General features: G+C 40.4%; 1 protein-coding gene across 5 annotated transcripts in view; it reads left to right on the plus strand.

The window, feature by feature from the left end:
- dennd1b (DENN/MADD domain containing 1B) overlaps nt 1–18,353 on the plus strand; it is a 104,814-nt gene that overhangs the window by 39,469 nt on the left and 46,992 nt on the right. For 3 of the 5 annotated variants that reach the window (XM_072389191.1, XM_072389193.1, XM_072389194.1), the window contains exons 4-10: nt 2,500–2,549; nt 3,501–3,620; nt 8,705–8,774; nt 10,423–10,503; nt 11,755–11,814; nt 15,039–15,092; nt 15,672–15,782. In XM_072389191.1, coding sequence (XP_072245292.1) covers nt 2,500–2,549; nt 3,501–3,620; nt 8,705–8,774; nt 10,423–10,503; nt 11,755–11,814; nt 15,039–15,092; nt 15,672–15,782 — 546 coding nt within the window. The remainder of the gene's footprint in view (nt 1–2,499; nt 2,550–3,500; nt 3,621–8,704; nt 8,775–10,422; nt 10,504–11,754; nt 11,815–15,038; nt 15,093–15,671; nt 15,783–18,353) is intronic. The other 2 variants (XM_072389192.1, XM_072389195.1) reach the window with 1 other exon arrangement.

Here is an 18,353-nt window from a genome sequence, read left to right on the forward strand (position 1 = left end):
TGCATTAATCTTCTTTAGGTTAAGAAAATATTTCTTGACAGTGGTTAAGTGATTCTAGATAAGCAACTGGTTTCGAACACATGATTTTTCACTTCATATGATGTTTTTATCATGAAAGTAATCCATTCGCCTCCATTATCTTCAGACGGAGGCAGAAATCTCTCAAACAGAACTCTGTGTATTGTTGCCAGTAAGAAGAGCCAGACTTTGAAATTGTCCATTGCAACAATTAAATGTAGCATCACTGTCAGAATTGCATAGTTTTCCAAACAAATAGAGCACTTACTGACTTATTTAATTTTACTATCTTGATCAGTTCCTTTTTGAGCCTAATATGGCAGTTAAAGTCTTGGTTTATTATCTGCCAGGCTTGACTAATTCAAAATGTATAGGAAAAGTGAATTAGCTTTATACCATTCTAAACTAAATATCTAGGCTTTGTACTGTAGATGCGACTAATTTTTTTTACATATTCATTGATAATAAATGGTTATTTGCAGCCTTAAAATGTTTAACTTTGAACGTGAATGAGGTCTTATTTAATTTTGCCTCAAAACTCTGTGTGATGGCTAAAAATGTCACTTTCTGCTGCATATGTATATATGTGTGTATATATATGTCTATAGATGTATTTACATATACCTTTGTATATAATAGGCTTAACCATGCTGGTCTCTGTAACTCTTCATCTGTTACTCATACATAGATACCCTATGTGGGCGGGGCCATGACGACTTCTGGCAAGTCAAATGTTTTTATTTTCAGGGAAAGCGAGTGTGTGCGCACGTGCATGTGCACATGCACGTGTGCGTGTGTCTGTTTGGATTTGTGTGCCATATGCAGTGTGCCAGGGAGGGCTCTCTGGAACATATTGGTGTGCGTACATAGTGGTTAATAATAGTAGCAAACGCATACAGCGATGGCAGCTCTGATGTGTGTGACAGTTTTGCAGCCGCAAACGCCAAGACTTAGTCACACATGTACACATGCTCGCATGCAAACACACATTGTCTCACTAAACAGAGACCTCCTCTGCCACCGAACTGTGCGTCTTTGTCAAGTTCTCGATTTTATCACAGATTCTCATAACAAAAACGTGTGTACATGCACACGTACGAACATATAGCTCGGTCAAACTCAGCCACCCACACAAACGCACACACAATTGTACAGGCCTAACCACCCTTGGATTGAACGAACAAAGTCCTTGAAGCAAGCAGGCACTCGCATACATCATACATTCAAATGCATATGACACACACACGCACACACACTCATACTGTCATAGCTCATTGTTGCTGTTGGTTGCTAGTCTGTGGCAATGTTGTGTTGTGCTTGGATGGCAGATTTAAGTTTTGATAAGGAGGAGAGGGAAGGGGGGGGATCAGCGTCTGCTCCCCACGGTGAGGTCTTAGCGACAGCAGACAGCTAAAGCAGCAGACACCCAACATGCCGTCCGGATCAGTCTCTGGGGGAGGCAGAGGAGTAACAGCAGCATCAGTCACAGCTTGCACGTGTCCAGTCAGAAAATGGACAGAAACCTTGGGCTGAATGGTCGAGCTTGGCAAGCAAATGAAAACAGGAAGAGGGAGACGGCGAGGGAGGCCAGAGCAGAGCCACCCAGTACTCAGGATTAGTCTTTGAGCTTGGCAGAGCCTGGCTAGAACTGAGAGAGGTAGTAGAAAGACAGACGGCAAAAAAAGGACCTGGCGCCTCTTCTGGGCCAGGTTAGTAGCCAGGGAGATGAGGAGACGGGGCGACAGACAGAGCGGGGACCCGGTTCTCAGTGGCTGTGTGGCTGGTCTGGAGTGTCTCACCCATATGGTGCTCCACTCTGTTCATGCTCCCTGTCTAAATCCATATGCCACTGGTGGAAAGGTGCCCCCCCTCCCACCACCTTGCTTCAAGAGCATGCGGACCGTCACCATCCCCTCACTCCCTCAACCCACAAGGGAGGTGTTGGGAGGTAAAGCCCCAAAGGCTTGTACCCCCCCTTTTACCTCTTAACCCCACAGAGCTGCTTAGCCCATTGTCACTACAATCTGCCACCATAGCCTTGGAGTTGTGTGTTCTCCCCACCCTTGCCCTCTTTTTTTTTTTTTTTTTCTTTCTTTCTTTCTTTCATCTCCTTTTGGCACCTGATAATCGATGAACTTATTAACTGCTATTTATTCCAGCTGCGGATGGAGGATCCCTCTGTATCCTTGGGAAAAAGGGAACATTTCCACTCTGTTTTGCCAAATCAAGTGGTCTATAATGCCCATTCATTTGGATTAAGTGCATTTAAGCAGCAGTGTTTGGGATGTGAAGACTTTGTCAGATTGCTATCAGTAGCATTTAGCTTTAATCCCCATTTTGTTCAGCCATTTGATAGCCTAAACCGAATCCACTTGATAGAAGCCCAAGAGGTTTTCATGTTGGAGTACACAATCTTATTGGTTTTATCTGTGGTGTACGTGGTCTAAAAAGATGTCTTCTTTATCTGTTCTGGTTTCCCAGGAGGTCCTTCAGACGATACCAAAGTTCTGCTTTCCCTTTGACGTGGAAAGGTATGATTCACGTCCCCACTCTGCTTCTCTTTTTTTGAGTAATGCTGCTCACTTTCACCTAATTTGTATAGGACACATGCACTATGTGCACTGAGCACTCCTCACACCTGAAGAGACACCGAATTATGAAAAAAGAAAATGAGCCATGTATTTTTATGCTTCCCACAGTAGTTATGATGAACCCTAAATTGTCATCGCTCACTGATATTGTCTCATGGCAGGTAACTGACTGTCAAAGCGGAATGATGTGTGTGTTTGTCCTTGTGGTCCTGGTGTGATTGCATATGGCCTTCTCCGTCAAACTGATATTTTCCTACACTCTGATTTTTATTGTAACTGTAAAAAACGACCAAATATCCACAGTAGTGTTAATGTTTTTTGAGATGCTGATGACATATTAATGATAATACCAACAGGTTCCATAATTAACGAGGCGGGTAAGTTTGTCTGTGACAGCCACCCTCGATGTCTTCTGTGCAGAAACTTATTTTTGATTGTTATTGATGAGGCCAGATTTCCATACAATCTGTAGCATAGGTCCGACATACTTGTGTCTTATTTTCAGCATGGAAAATTACATCTTAAAATTCCCATTGTAAAGACAGAGTAGAAAGAGAGATGGTGGGAAGGAAGACTCTGAAGTCTTCTACTGAAGCTGAGCTGCTGCCATCTAGTGGTGTAAACATGCACTGGGCTTTGCAGGAGTGCACCACAGGGATAGAAAAGCTTTTCTACAGTTTTTGTAGCTCTCAAACTCAAAATATAAAATATTGATTTTGAACCTTGGCTAGTGATTTTGCTTCACAGTGCGAGCTCAACCCAACTTTACTAAGTTATCAGGTATATTCAATTAGCTTTATTTAATAGATTTAATTAATCTTGTTTTGTAGATTTTGATTGATAAGCTATTTGTTTGGTCTATAGTGCATATTTCCTTCCTGTCCTTACCAGGATTTCCCAGAGTCAGGTGGGGCAGAATTTCACCTTTGTGCTCACAGACATCGACAGCAAACAGAGGTTTGGTTTCTGTCGACTCACCCAAGGCTGCCGGGTCTGCATATGTCTCCTCAGGTAACACACACCCATTCTCTCTTCCTGTTTTACTTTTTATTAGAAATTTCAGCAGTTAATATCTTATATATTCAGACCTTGTAGATCGGTTAAATGTCTCTCTAACACGGGGCATCACTATACTTTGTAATTTTGAAAAGAACCAACATGTTTGATTTACATAAATTAACAAATGTCAATCTGGAGGCAGCTAGATGTGCTCAAACATAAATTGCACAGCACAAATACCAACAGATCTTCTGATATGTTACCTTTTATATAAGAATCAGGATATTGTGTAAAAAGTGTGCTCACTGTGTGCTAAAAAAAAAAAAAATACTGTGCTGGTCACACACGAAAGTTCCTTCTTTATTTATTAGATCAAATAACCAAGATTTGGTTTCATGGAGATTGCTCCATGAAATTAAATGAATATATATATATATATATATATATATATATATATATATATACATATACATATAAATAAATAAATATAGGAATGAATATGTAAATTGATTATCTTGATCTTAGAAGGAAACGTATCTGAGAGAAACTTTTCATTCATTCTCACACATCACACTGAGCAGCTCCATGAAAGAATAACAAATTTATATTCTCATCTGCCCACACAAATATGTTACCGAGGGGCCGACAATTATCCAAAAGTTTAACGGTTATTGATATTTCATTTAAATGTGTATTTCTTGTTTCATAGTGTACACAAATGAGGACACCAAATGTACGAAAATTCCACTTTTTTTGCATAATTATTCTCCAACGGAACCCTTATCAGTTAATTCCTGTGTAATTGCCCGTTGACGCAGTGTTTTTACAGATGTAATTACTTTACCATTACAAAGAATGAGAGCTCCAGTGAAAAGTCTCAGTGGACGGGCTCTCGCACTTTAATATAAACTGAGGAAAAAGAACAAAATAAATCAATTTTTAATGAATGTGATTAGCAGTTTAACAAACAACAAATTAGAAAAGGAGCATAAAGACTCTCCCTGTTTTCTGTTTGTGCAGCAGCCCTCCTGTAAGGGCTGTTTTCGCCTCCTTATGTGTGTTTGTGTGTGTGTGTGTGTGTGTGTGTGTTGGCTGTTGATGGACAGTCGTGGGTTTGTCGCTGCCCTGATGAGCTGCTGTGAAGAACAGTGCCCTCACAGCCCCCCTCTTTCACACACACACACTCACACACATATACCACCCACCCTTCCCGGCCAGCTTCCATGGCCTTTGTTTTTCTTTTCTCTCCCTCTCCGACTCATGCTCTCTCTGTCTCTCCCTCCGTCTCTCCCTCTCTTTTCTCCTCGTTATTCGGCTACTGCCACAGTGCGACAGCAAAGACGCTTGGCCCATAATTATGCATGAAGCTTCACTGCCAATTAGCAGAGGCTCCCCTGTCCCTCTCGCTGAGTTAGACATGCTAATTCATTTGACATATGATGTATAAAATTCATTATGCATTCTGAGTAGTTTGCATGACTTGCTTCATTTATAATAAAATAAGGTATCGAAAGTTTTTTTTTCTTTTGTTAAATTACAAATTGTTCTTGTGCTTCCCAGTTATATTTTCCTCTCCTGATCTTTTCCCTGTTTTCCACATTTATTTAAATTTATTTTTTAAATTTTTGAGTAGCTCCACTGTGTTTGGAAATGATAACAAAAAACATTTAAAAGCACACACAAAAAAGTGTTTTAGACATTTCAGCAAAGAAAATTTAGAAATATTTAAATGAATTTCCTCCCTTTGAGATCGTTGGTCAAAAGTTTATCATCTTTGTTTATTATCCCTGAAGCTGTTCTCAGTTATACGAGACAGTATTAAAGAAATGACAACAGATGTGTTAAAAATTTGAGACCTCAGAGAAACTGACAAAATAATTAAAGTTGCACATCTTAAACAAGCCGTCATCACTTAACATTTGTCTTGTTAAAATCTAAAGCGAGATGGCCCGGGCTCACCAGTTCCTATTCATGTAATCATTTTCCAAAGAATATAAAGTAAAAGTAATTAAAATAGTTTGTGTCTGTGATTGTTGAAGTGCTGGGACCGTAAAATTGTCACCTCTGCTTACAGGAGGAAGTGACTTAATGAGTAGGACAGTTTTATGTGGACAGCCCTTTGTAGTCCCATTGCTTAAGTCATGGCCATAAGGATCACATTCACTCAAGGCACAACCTCCAAAAGAAACACACACACACACACAAATGCTTTTCATGGTGTTATGTCCTTACTTTTCTCATTTTCTGTCCATTGCATTTCAATTATTTTCTGTTGATCATTTAATTAATTTAGTGACAAATGAAAAAATGATGTTTTGTGTAACGGCTTTGAGGCTTTGGGATACATTTTAGGGACTACGTTGCTCCGGTTAGTGGTCGCTTATTCAGGCACTAGAAGACACTTCCTCCCCTGTGCTTAACCCTTGACCTGAGAAAGTAAATGTGTAATGCAATCTTCCACTGAGCCATCTACAAAGTGTACGGTGACTTACGATTACAGATGCCTGTGCTTAAAAAAGATTTAAGACTCATCTAAGGAACATGAATAACTGTTGTGCTTAACACCCAACAAGTACTTTATGGCAGCTAAACAGGAGATTTTGTTAACGGTTGGTTTTATTTCACCATAGCTTTTAAGTCCGGATATTTACAGTGCTTGTGAAAGCAAATTTAGAAAAGCTTAATTCAACTTCTTTACGTACACTTCTATCCTTAATAGTATAATCACGAGTTCCAAAGTTACTTTCATGGTCTAGTTGTCTGCTGGATACACCCATGTTGCTTGCTGGTCTGAGCTGGGATGGAGAGCCCGACAGGCTGTGAGTGGGTCGCAGATTAACTGGTTCATTTTTTGAGTACATGGCACTTTGAGGAGACGTGTGTTTAAAATGGCAGGAGAGATTGTGGGGCCCCCACGCACTGAGCACTCCAGTGATGGATGCCTCTCTCTCTATCGGAGGATTTGCGAGGCACAAACAGATCTGAGCAATGAACTGTGACGAGTAGGAGTATGTCTCTAAGCTTTCCAAACTTTAACTTTGCATGTGCAGAGAGCAGAGCTCAGAAGGGGAGGGCAGACAAAATAACACAGCAATGCATCATCCAGATCTAGTCATTTGATTGCATTTGAATAAAGAAAAGAACACCTATCATAGGAAAATGTTAAAGGAATATTGATCATTTGTGGTTGGCTGCCTTCACCAGTGATCATGGGTATTCCTCTAAAAACAGGATTTACAGCACCTTGGTGCAGGAGCGTAATGACTGTGAGATCTGTGAGGCCTGACTGCTACTCTGACAGCGAGAGTCTTATTTACATCCCACTCAGCAGTGAAAAATGAAGGATTAATTGTCTTTTTAAACACAAGGCATAGAGGATTTTATTTCCCTTAATCATTATATTGGACTGACCTTTTTGTTTGTTTTAATGCTTAAATGTAAACTGACCCGGTATGCAACTATTAGTGTCGCATATTGTTTGACGTGGCAGAAATAGGTCTTCAGGTTGATATCCGGTCAGCATGTAAATTAACATAAGCATGTTTGATTTAGTCTCCCCTGCAAGTGTGACCTGATTGTGGTAAATCTTCATGCAGATGTCAAAATATTGGCATGTCAAGAGACTGATTGTTTCAGATTAATGGTCACTCAGCTTCTCTGATTGGTGCGCTTGACTGCACTTCTCCGGGAGCCCGGTCTGTCATTGGCCCCTTGCGGAGTTAGCAATATGAAAATTTGCATTAGGTTCACTTTATTGTTTTTTTTGTTGTCTGTTAATTCCAGTCTGCAGAGCAGCCAGTGACCCATGCCCTGGAAACTCCAGCCTGCTGCCTGAGCTGGACTGTAAACTCTCACAATCAAAACTTTACGCTTGAATTTTTAACCACGAAACCAAAAAACTGCAAATTTGAGCACTGTAATTGTATTCATGACTTGCATTCATCGCCGTTCCCTTACTGACATTAAAAAGCACTCCTCAATTTTTATAATCATTAGAAAAAATACGTTTGATCGGCTGCCTCATTTGGCCACTTATTTATTTTTTGACCACTGCATCCAGGCAAGTTAATGAAGCATTAATGGGATTCCCTGTTTATTTAATTGCAATGCTAAGAAGTCCTTATCCAGAATCATTACACATGCAGTGTTCAAAACTGCTTGTTAAAACCCCAAACTAAATAAAAATTCAATAACATGATAGGATACCATGTTTTTATTATTTGATTGCATAACATTAAATGAACTGAGCACTCACAGCTTTAATGCCAAAAGAAAACGTTGGCCATCTTCCACCTAGAAAGCAAGCCGACTTGGCCAAGAATATGTCAGCTATGTAAAGAAAGCCATGCTGCAGATGCTTTTAGCTTATGGTGGGTGTACTTACTGATTAGCTTTAACACAAACACTGCAGTATAAATTATTTTAAGCTTGTTAATTAATTCATTTATTTTACATTAATTACATAAGGCAGCATTTATTTATTTTTTTTAAATATGTGGAGGGCATGAGAAGCAGCAGAGAAAGGGGCAAAAGGAGGGGTGGAGGAAAGGGGGAAGCTGCATTTTTGTTAAGCCTGTGCATCTGGGAGCAGCATGCTTGTAAACCATAGCATCCCTGTGCATCACATGAAAGCAATGGTGTGTGTGTTTTCTTTTTTTTTTTTTTTTTTTGTTAAAGAATCTGAAATCCATTGTTTTCTTTCTTCTACCATCCTTTGCTGTTGGCTTAAAGAGCAGACATGACAGGAATTCATAGCATGCAAAGGGCCCCGGATACGAAAGAATGTCATAATAAAGGCGAGATAGCTTTTGCTTTTTCTCAGTGTAACAATGACTCCATGCTTTGGAGTAGGAGTAGCAGGAAACAGAATCCATTATCAATGCCCTGTATGTGTTTGATCTTTAAGCAATAGGTCAAAATATATTTATAGACATTTTGAGGCAAATATGCAAACACATTCAAGTTTGCACATTAGTGTTTTAGATATGTAACCCACAGGTCTGCTTTGATTCACTGAGTCCTGTTTATTCCAGATAATGAAGAAATGAATGAAAGCATGTGTAGTGAATTGATGCATTTCTCTCTGGCTCTTGCAGTTATCTACCGTGGTTTGAAATCTACTACAAGCTGCTAAATACCCTGGCAGACTACCTAACAAAACAACAGGTAATCATATATTTGGAATGTATCATCTCTTCTGAGTGATTTGACTGAGAAACGAGCACACAGTTTATTGCCTTTGAATCTGTGTTGTGGTGAGATATTTTCCTCCACTGTGTTTGTCTGCATGTTGTCTTTTGTGTGCAAGTTTTGTTCACCGTTCTGGGCTTGACTTGGTTCCTCTTGTTAGCAGCAACAATGTTGACATTTCACAGACCAAACGCTGATCTGACATTGGAAGTTATTCCTGATGATTTACTGGAAAACAAATCGTTAGGAAAAACACACACAGACACACACAGACACATGCACACACACACATGCTTGCACTTCACAAAAGTCATCTCCCCTGACTATTCACTGCATTGTACTGGCAAAGGGTGGGGAAATGTAAAATATGCAACAAACTGGGGAAATATGCAGCATCTAGTGCAATGGTTGTAGGTGATGTTCCACTGTTTAGACTGAAGAGAGGAGAAGAATGAGTGGGGGAGACGGAGCAAGGAAGGGATGCAGAGAGCTCTGGGACCACTTTTCAATTGTCATGTAGTCTCTTCTCCCAGGATCCTCGGGGAACAGTGATCAGGACAAAGTGTCTTGCGAAAATCACAGTCACATCACATAAACAATCAACATACATACAGAAATTTCTCCAACTGAAAGGAATTCAGTGGAATAATCTAACGTAGTAAAAGAAAAACAAACAGAATGGGTCAGTTTGTGAGTAAGGAGGAGAGATGCAGAAAGACTGCTGAAAATCCTGGGTGACTGAAATGTTAGTCTGCATGATTTGGTTGCTATTTACCCCGCTGTCCGTTCCAGGCGAGAGGGAGATGTTGACAGACGAGGGAAGACAGAAGAACGATGAGGGTTTAAGGCGAGGGGTAAATGAACTGTTTCCCCAGGCCGTGTTGCTGACCATGCGTGTGAGCATTGAGCCTCTCATGACAGGAGGCTGTTCGATTGCACACACCCTAACACGCCTCCCTCCTACCCTTCCTCTCTTCACTGTATATTGCCATGTATTGCCTCTATTTCTCTGTGGCTGGCGCACACACACGCAAACACATTTATTTCCTTAGAGAAGCATCAGCTTGTAGCCAAAACCAAAACAAAGTTCTTGGAAAGAGCATCAGAGAATGAAGCTAAATATTAATATTCAACTTATACGTTCTCATTTGTTACGTTGAGTACAAGTTGCCCCTCCAGTGTCACATCAAAGACACCGAGAGTGTAAAACAGCAGCCATGTCGAAGACTTCATAAATGCTGGAGGAATAATCTGAAGGCCTGTACTGTGGTCAAACTAGCTCTGTGACGGCTTCCCAAAGCCCTTTCTTTGGAGTGGGGACCCCCGGTTAATTAGTGACAGCCCGCTTTCGGCCATAAATCAGCGCTGCAGGATAATAAGCGTCTGCAGCCCTACACTCAGTCGTCTTTTAACCCCACCATTTCTCGTTAAACATATGTCAGTCGGATGTTGTCGAGCCCTTCAGGCCTCGCTGCAGGATTGCCCTCTGGTCTGCAGAAGCGCCTGTCCCAGCACAGTTCTTAAGATTGACACATAACTTGTGACATCAACAAAACAAGTAAATAAGATTGTGTCCTTTTTTTTTTCTTCTCTTTTCCTTCTTCTGTTTGGCTTTCTTCCTTAGGAAAATGACTTGAATGACATGCTGAATTCACTCTACGACCTGCCAGTGCCAAAGCCCTTTACGCCAGTCAACCTGAGTGTGGTATGTATACGTTTTATATTCCCGCTTATCAGATGCAAGACACCTGAGCTGGAAACGGAGAGAAAGAAAGAAGGGACAGGAACTGCAGCAGTGTGTTACATCAGAGGATGTGGTAGCAGTTGGCCGAAGTAGTTAAAAGTAGTGTGAGAGAGACTGAAGACATAACGTGTAATGCAAAAAGTGGAGACAAAAAGGGGAAGCATGATAAGAAACTGAATGCAATTGGCATAGGGAAGAAAAGAGAAGACAAAGAAAATAGAGCAGACAGGCAGAAGCAGGGAGAGATCGACAAAGTGCAGAGGTTAGGATGGAGAGAATAAATGAGGGAATAGCAGAGGAAACGCAGAGCAGAGAGCAGGAGGAGGTTAGATACATCGGGAAAGAACAGAAAGACACACAGGGCCCAGGACTGACACTGTGTTTGGAAACAAGAAGTGGCGCTAACAGGTTTTTGTGTGATAAGCTCAAACTGGACATGTTTAAACTTGAAGGGTCCTTTCAAAACCCGTCATGTCTCCTGCTTATCAAAAACCTGAAATAGCTTAACGAGCCCAGGTCCCTCAAAGTCAGCTTGTGTTTGAGTTAACTCTGACACAATCTGTTCTTGAATGCTTCCAGCTCAGACATAAAACACTGTCACTTCCCTAAGCCTGGCCTATTTAAGGAGAACGTAAAGGTTTTCAGTGAGTCTCCTAAGCTCACAATCTCAGTGTTTAAGCTGGTAAGACTCCACACCGTAGTGGGATCAAAAGAGTTTCAGCATTGGCCTTCGTCCTTGAGGACCACTACTCCTTTTTTGGACCAATTAAACGAGCAGCTCTAGGTCTATTCTGCTGCAAAGGTCTCGGAAGGATACACGTCTAATTGCACAGATGAATTTGCAACAAAACAAAAAAAAAGATACTTCTGAAGTAATCTATATTTTCCTGTGCAGGTGAACAAGGTCAATTAGGATTCCTTGTGATTTATTTTTCTTTGTGCCAGATTTTTGCACCATCAGTGTACTGTATGTGAATAAATCTTTTTTATTCCAATCTCAGAGCTTCATTGAAAAAGCAACCCCGGAGAACAGAGGTGATAGCTTCATCTCTTTTCCAGAGAAGCCACTAGTTTGATATTTAATTGATAAAGCAGAATTATTCCCATAAAGAGTGTTTTTTTTGTTTTATCATGGCAGCCAAGAAGAAGAATCATTGTCCCCTTTCATGTGTGAACTCTGTTTTGCTCTCTCTCCCTGTCTTATTGTGCAAGAATGAGCAGTTGTATATTGCCACTGGGCAAGTACTGAGAGATCGGCGAAGCAAGGAGCCGGTGAGTGGAGGGGAATGAGTGAACGGCAGTGAAGGGTGGAGGGAAGGAGGCTGCTGTGAAACATGAAACTGCTTCTATACTAATCGCATGGGAGCCACGGATTTCCAATTTGGCCAAATAGGCTGCACTAACTTTTTAAATATAACAAAAACAAACTATCCTGGGCCTTGGTGTATGTTTCTTCTCCTCTGGAAAACAATCAAACTTTGTAAATGATTAATGCCCTTCCACTCTGCTATATTCTCTCTCTGAATATCAAAACTTTTTTTTTCTTCTCTTTATGTTTAAAGCAAAGGCAATTGTGCTCAGAAAATCTCCTTGATGCCTTTCCAGTTAACCCACTTTCAATGTTTTTGTATAAACAAGTCTTCGAAAGAACAAGAAAAGAGGCAGATAAGTTAGCAAACAGCCAATGAAAGCCTGGGTTGCATTGAGGAGCGTAGCGTGTGATTATCACAATGCCGTGATTCTGTAGACCAACAGGGGAGCATTATTTAGCACACGGAGCACAAGAAAAGAAAAACGGGGAATACACTCATCTGTGGTTGTTTTATATGGTTTTGGGGGGTTGTCCTTAGTCTCAGAGGTATGGTCCAAGTCCCTGCTCTTTTAGTACAGTTTATTCATCCACAGCTGCTCGTTTAATTGAAAATATTTTGCCACTAATCTTTGTTACAGTTGACGGAGGAGCTTTTCCTTTCCACATACCGTATAGCTCATCAAAGATGACTGAGATTTACAGATGAGGTGGTTATAGTCAAATTGGTATGACTTTAAAAGTGTACCATGGTTTTGTTTGGAGGAGCTCTAATACAGAGAATGGATGTCATGTGAAAAACCCATTTAAATTAACCCATTAGTACCGGATGGGAACATTTACGTATCTCCCTTCTGGGCCTGTGGCAGTGTTTGCGTGCTTTATACCTCTTTGAATTTTTCTTAAAATATACTGAACTTCTGTGGCCTGCAGTGCTATCACTGCATCTCAGCTATGCTGTAAAAATAGAATAAACAGCAGTGTTTCTGTTAACAAAAAAAAAAAAATGTAATATGGAGCACCAGCCAACGTACAGTATAAAAGCTTTCCTTCAAGTAAGTATAGAAGAATTTACAGTATAGATATACTTTTTCCCCTTTGCACTGCTTTCTTTCTGGCTTGCAAAAGCACCCAATAAATAATACAATTTCTAGGCTAAAAATAATATTTTGACCCAATCTGAAGTTATATTTTAAGCCTGTTGTTGCTGGAAACAAGGAGAAGAACATCTGGTCAATTCTAACAAGTTGTTTCACCTTTCGTCAGTTCTGTGGTGCAGTTGCTGCAGATAAGGTAGAAGAACTGGGACTCATTAGCTGCCATGTGGGGGGAAAAAACATTGTTGGTACATACCCTTTACATTGAAATAGTAGCTGTGCAAATTGTGCATTAGAATACAACCATAGTAAACGCAATCATTTCTGATTTGCTATAAAGCGGTGTACGTAGGAGTTGGCAAATTGCGTCCACGTGTGTCTTTCGCTTAATAAAAGATGAATTCTGAGGCAAAGCCCCGAATCTTGGTTCCAGTTTTGTGTTTGTTTGTGCCTCTTCATCTCCAAGCTTTGCTTAGCTACAACAATGACCATCCTCTGGGAATAAAACAAGTGTTTACTCATGATAATTGCTCTCGTGTTTTTAACACTTAATAAACGTGCACTTAAGGGAGGGGGAAAAACACGTAGTTTATTTTACAATAAACTAAATGTTCCAGTGTCACCAATCAGACAGAATGTGCCAGGCTGGTTTAGCTTTTTCTTTACTGTTCCAGTTGCTTTTATTAGGTCAGTCACTGCTGTAGAAGAATAATTAACATCTGTTCTTTTTAATTTTATTTATTATTCAACTTTTTTTTTTTACTCCTGGTGGTGTTTGGCAGCTGATAGGATTGTGCCACTCGTGATGGGATAAACTATTTAGTAAAGTTTCAGGTTGGGATGTAATCCTTTTTATTAAGCTCAAATCAGATAACAGAATGAAGTGTTGCAGCACTTTTTTTTCAAAGTTTCCTCAAAATAGCACCAGATAAATTGAAGTTACCACAACACAAATAAAACTTTCATATTTCCTCTGCATGACGAGATGATCTTTTTGTTTTCTTTCCTTTTTTTCTCTCTCATCGGAGACATTCACATTTTCTGATGGTGATACTCTGGCTGGGATGCTGATTTTGACTGGCTGTTTTTTTTTTTTCTTAATCACGTTACATAATGCAGTTTTTCTTTACTTGAGGGATTTATTTCGCTCTTCCTTTTTCTACTGTTTATTATTTCATCCTTTACATTTCACATCAAAGTGCATGGGATCTCCTCATCAGTCTTAGAATGCAGTTTTACAACTCTCAAGAGTTAAATGTAAATCTTCCTTCCACAGCGGTAACGACTCAACAAAGAAGTTCTCAAATATTAGGGGAAACAGACTGTGTTAGCCTAACATTATTTGTTGAATGATAAGAAGTAGACTTAACAGATTTTACTTAATGATTTGAATATCAGTCGCAGAACTAGACTCTTAGAGGTTTTAATTTATCTACTGTGTTTGCAGTGCTATAGAATCTCCTGTTAATGCCACAGTGGATTTAAACAACGAACTTCAACAGATGGTTGAGTAAAGGCCAAGTTGAACGCAGATGTACCAATAAGACAACGGTGTGTGTGTGCGTTAGAGACACAACAGTGTTTCTTTTGGTGGTTTGTCTACCTCCAAACAGCACCTCTCTCAGGCCCCTTTGATCTGAACACTGAACCTGCCCTGCTCTCCCAAAGTGAGACAGGCAGCCCTGTGATCCTCTAAACAACCTGTGTGTCTGTGTGTTGGAGCGCACATCTGTGTGGATGTGCACATGTGCACATACTTTAGCGAGTGTATGTGTGTGTTGGTGCTCCGAAAACCTTTTTAATGCTTAAATAAAGACTCAGTTTTCCACCGGAGACATCACCCCAGTGTGTGTCTATGGGGAGCTGAGCTGCTATTGAGCTTTCTCTGTTCTGTAGGCCTGATAAAAGCATTGCCACAGTTCAGACACCAGCTCAGCAATTCATATAGACAGAGCTGAAGATGAGCCATAAATCATGGAACAAAGTGAATGGCCTTTTTCTCCCCTCTTCCCTCATTCTCTTCTGTGTGAGTGGTATGCTTCACTTGTGACCTTCCCTCTTCTTTCTCCTCCATGTTTGTGTTTTTCTAGCACTCCTACTTCATCGCCCCGGATATCAATGGACTGCCAACTATCCCTGAGAGTGTAAGTGTTCATGGAGAAGAAAAGAGAAAGACACTGAAGGAGATAAAGAAAAATCCCTCCCTTATGGAAACATCCTTGACTTTAATCGTATTTAATCTAATACACATGTCACTGTTTGAAATTATTGCATCATCCTCTTGTTTCAGCTTTATCTCTTGCAGTGCTTTTAATGTTGAAGTATAACGATTGGCATAAAAGATTCAAACTGAGATTATGTTCTTTGGTGATTCTGTATTCAAATTTGAGCTCAAATCATTATGGCAAGGGACACTAGATGACAGCAATTAGAAGTCTCACAAGTTTACTTTGATTGACATGTGATTTGTTTTCTAAACATGACTATCAAATGGATCAAAGGCATAAATGTAGTTGGAAGTTATATTTCTTTTCCACTGATTTTCTTTTAATGCAGACTAATCTCAGTCGAGATAGAAGTCTTTTTCTGCCAGCACTTTATGTCTCTCTTTGGCAGACACTGGCGCTCTCACAGTGTGCAATGTTGACACTTTTCTGGAAGCAAGCTGTGCTTGGACAGTTTGTTATATACCTGAATATCCCTATGTTCCTGTCTATTTCCAGCGGAACCTGACAGAGTACTTTGTGGCTGTGGACATCAACAACATGCTCCAACTCTACGCCAGTATGCTGCACGAACGGCGCATCATCATTACCTCAAGCAAGCTTAGCACTGTGAGTCCGTTCCCTCCAAGTCTTTCTCTCAGCTGCAGACAGTTATGTCTGACCTGCCATGCACAGGCTTTAAATAAGATAGAAAACCGTTGAAATGCTGCACCTACCAGAAATAGATTCATATCCAGACATTCGTGTGTCTGTGTTGTCATACAATTTTTCAAGATCTCTTATTTTCACATTTTTATGGGTTAATTGATGTATTCTGGGGTGTACGGAAACAGATTTGCATGCTTTAATGTTAACAAACTACATTATCTATTTCATGCTCTGCAAAGTTGATACATCTCTTGTTACCTTCTGTCTGAAACTTTGTTTTAGCTTCTTACTTTTTAAACCGCGGTGACGCAAAAAAAAAGTTCTATGTTTGAGGATTTGCCAAATGAGCCAGTAGTCAAGTGTCATGCAGCCGTGTTTCTTGGTGATCTTGGTGGTCATAAAGTCCAGAAAGAAAGTCCTATCCTAGAAACAAAGACTTTCAAGGAGCCCCAGGAGCAGCATCTTTGCTGCAGGGATATGATAGGTACCATTTCTTTAGACTTGGGGTTTCTTTACTTTGCTGACTATTGATTTGGACAAGAAGCTGTATAACACACAGAAAGAAAGAGGAAAAACTCAAATAGGATAAAACAGCCTAAATAAACATTTGGTTTAGGTTGAGGTTAAGCTTTCAGTAATAAAAAGCTTTTGTGTTGCATAACAGGATTTTTGCAGGATAATAAATCGTATCCATGATATCCAACCCACCCCCCACAAACCGCAGTAAAATCATAATATGGGACATTGATGCTAACGCACACTCATGCCTAGTCACGTTAGTTATTTTTTGGATTTATATTGAATTCAGACACCAAATTACCACCCAAAACTGAATATAACTTAAGTGTGGGACCGCTTAATAGATTGAACGTGATTCCACTCATCAATATTCCATCAGGATATCAAACCCTAAACAGCATGATGAGAATATTTATCTGACATAGCTACGATAGTTAAACAGAGAGAATTGAAATATCCCTCCCACTCCCACATTTGCTGCATCAAGCTCTGACAAGCTGTGAAATCTGAAATCTTCTCTAAAGCTGAATTATATGGGACTGTTTGTCTCATATAAAGGCAGCATATTAATGTCCAAAAAGCCTTAAATTATCCTTTATTACATGTCTTAGCTCTCTCACATAATTCAAAGTCACTTTTTTCTGTCTGTATTTATGAGGGAGGAACTCTCTGTGTGTCTTTCTCCCCTCCTTTCTCCCTCTGTTCCTCATTCCATCCTCCCCCCGTTATCTTCAGAGCTGATGAGGCAGAGCCAAATGTTTATGACAGATGAGATGGGAGAGGGAAGTGATGTCATCCAAGTTCTATCTGTATCTGTACTGTAGCTGCTCCTGCAATCCTATCTACAAGTCTGCAAAAGATTTAACAGCCGGGGGCCCTGTGGTGGTGTTGGGTGCTGGAGGGAACAGTTCCCAAGGTGTCCCGTAGGAGCTATAATCAGGAGGAGCTGTAAAGATTACCCATTCCCTCTGAGAATTTCACCTGTCTCCCCTCAGCTTCTCAGACCAGCACCACCTCTGCTGAGGGTTTAGGCAGCACACTGAGCTGTGACACAAGCGGTACAAGATGTAAATTATCAGACTCAGGGGTGAGAGTGTTTTTCTTTTTAGCAGGAACAGGGGGGTGGAGGTGATTTGTCTGTGATTTACAGTTTTCTGCAGCTTAAAGACAAATCGTGGCTTGTTTTTATAACAAATATATGCCGACAGGATATTTTAAGAGCCTCATCGTTAGACCTTTACCTCTGTAAGCCTTTCATCCTCTGCAATTCTTCATCCAGTCGTCTATCTATCCATCTTCCTCAAGGAGCGGTGTTTCGGTTTGGTAGCGATATATGTCAGGCACTGTAGTACAAAGGTATTTTCACATCCCCACAGGGATTACTGGCAGGCCCAGTGTTATTACTGTTCCTGTGATGCGTTATTTTTGCTGTTGGGGTAGATTGACCTTCGAGTTCAAGCAAAAATGGCTGCCATGATTCTTGAAACCAAATAAGCGTATACATACTTAACTGAAAACATTCTCCGCTCGTTATCAGCACTATTGTCATGTGATCAAACACCTTAAAGGATGAGAGATGTCTCATTGATGTCAGATTGTCACAGTGTTTTTTTTTTTTTTTTACAATGAGTGTTATGAGTTACTGGATGGACAGGTAATATTTCTATAGTCTGCTACCAACAGATAGAAGATGTATGGGTGACTGTATTGTTAATAATAAATGCTATCCAGCTGCTTTTCAACACCTCCGCCCAGCATCTCAACCAAACGGTGAGAAACAGGGAATAGAAAGACGAAAGAGAAAAAGACTATATATATATATATATGCAGCATTTATCCGGCCTGCTCCAGGTGCTGCCTGTGTTAAAGCCCCCAGTGAACCCAGCGTGTCAGTCTGTCAGTACATGGCAGCTACGTCTTGCAAGCAGCCAAAAGCAAAGGAATAAATCATGATCTTACAACAATGCGTCAGTTGACTTATTACTGTTTCGTGACTGGAGGTGAATGGGATCA

The sequence above is a fragment of the Leuresthes tenuis genome, unplaced genomic scaffold (genome assembly GCF_036924035.1).
Source record: "Leuresthes tenuis unplaced genomic scaffold, fLeuTen1.0.hap1 SCAF_7, whole genome shotgun sequence".
NCBI lineage: Eukaryota > Metazoa > Chordata > Actinopteri > Atheriniformes > Atherinopsidae > Leuresthes > Leuresthes tenuis.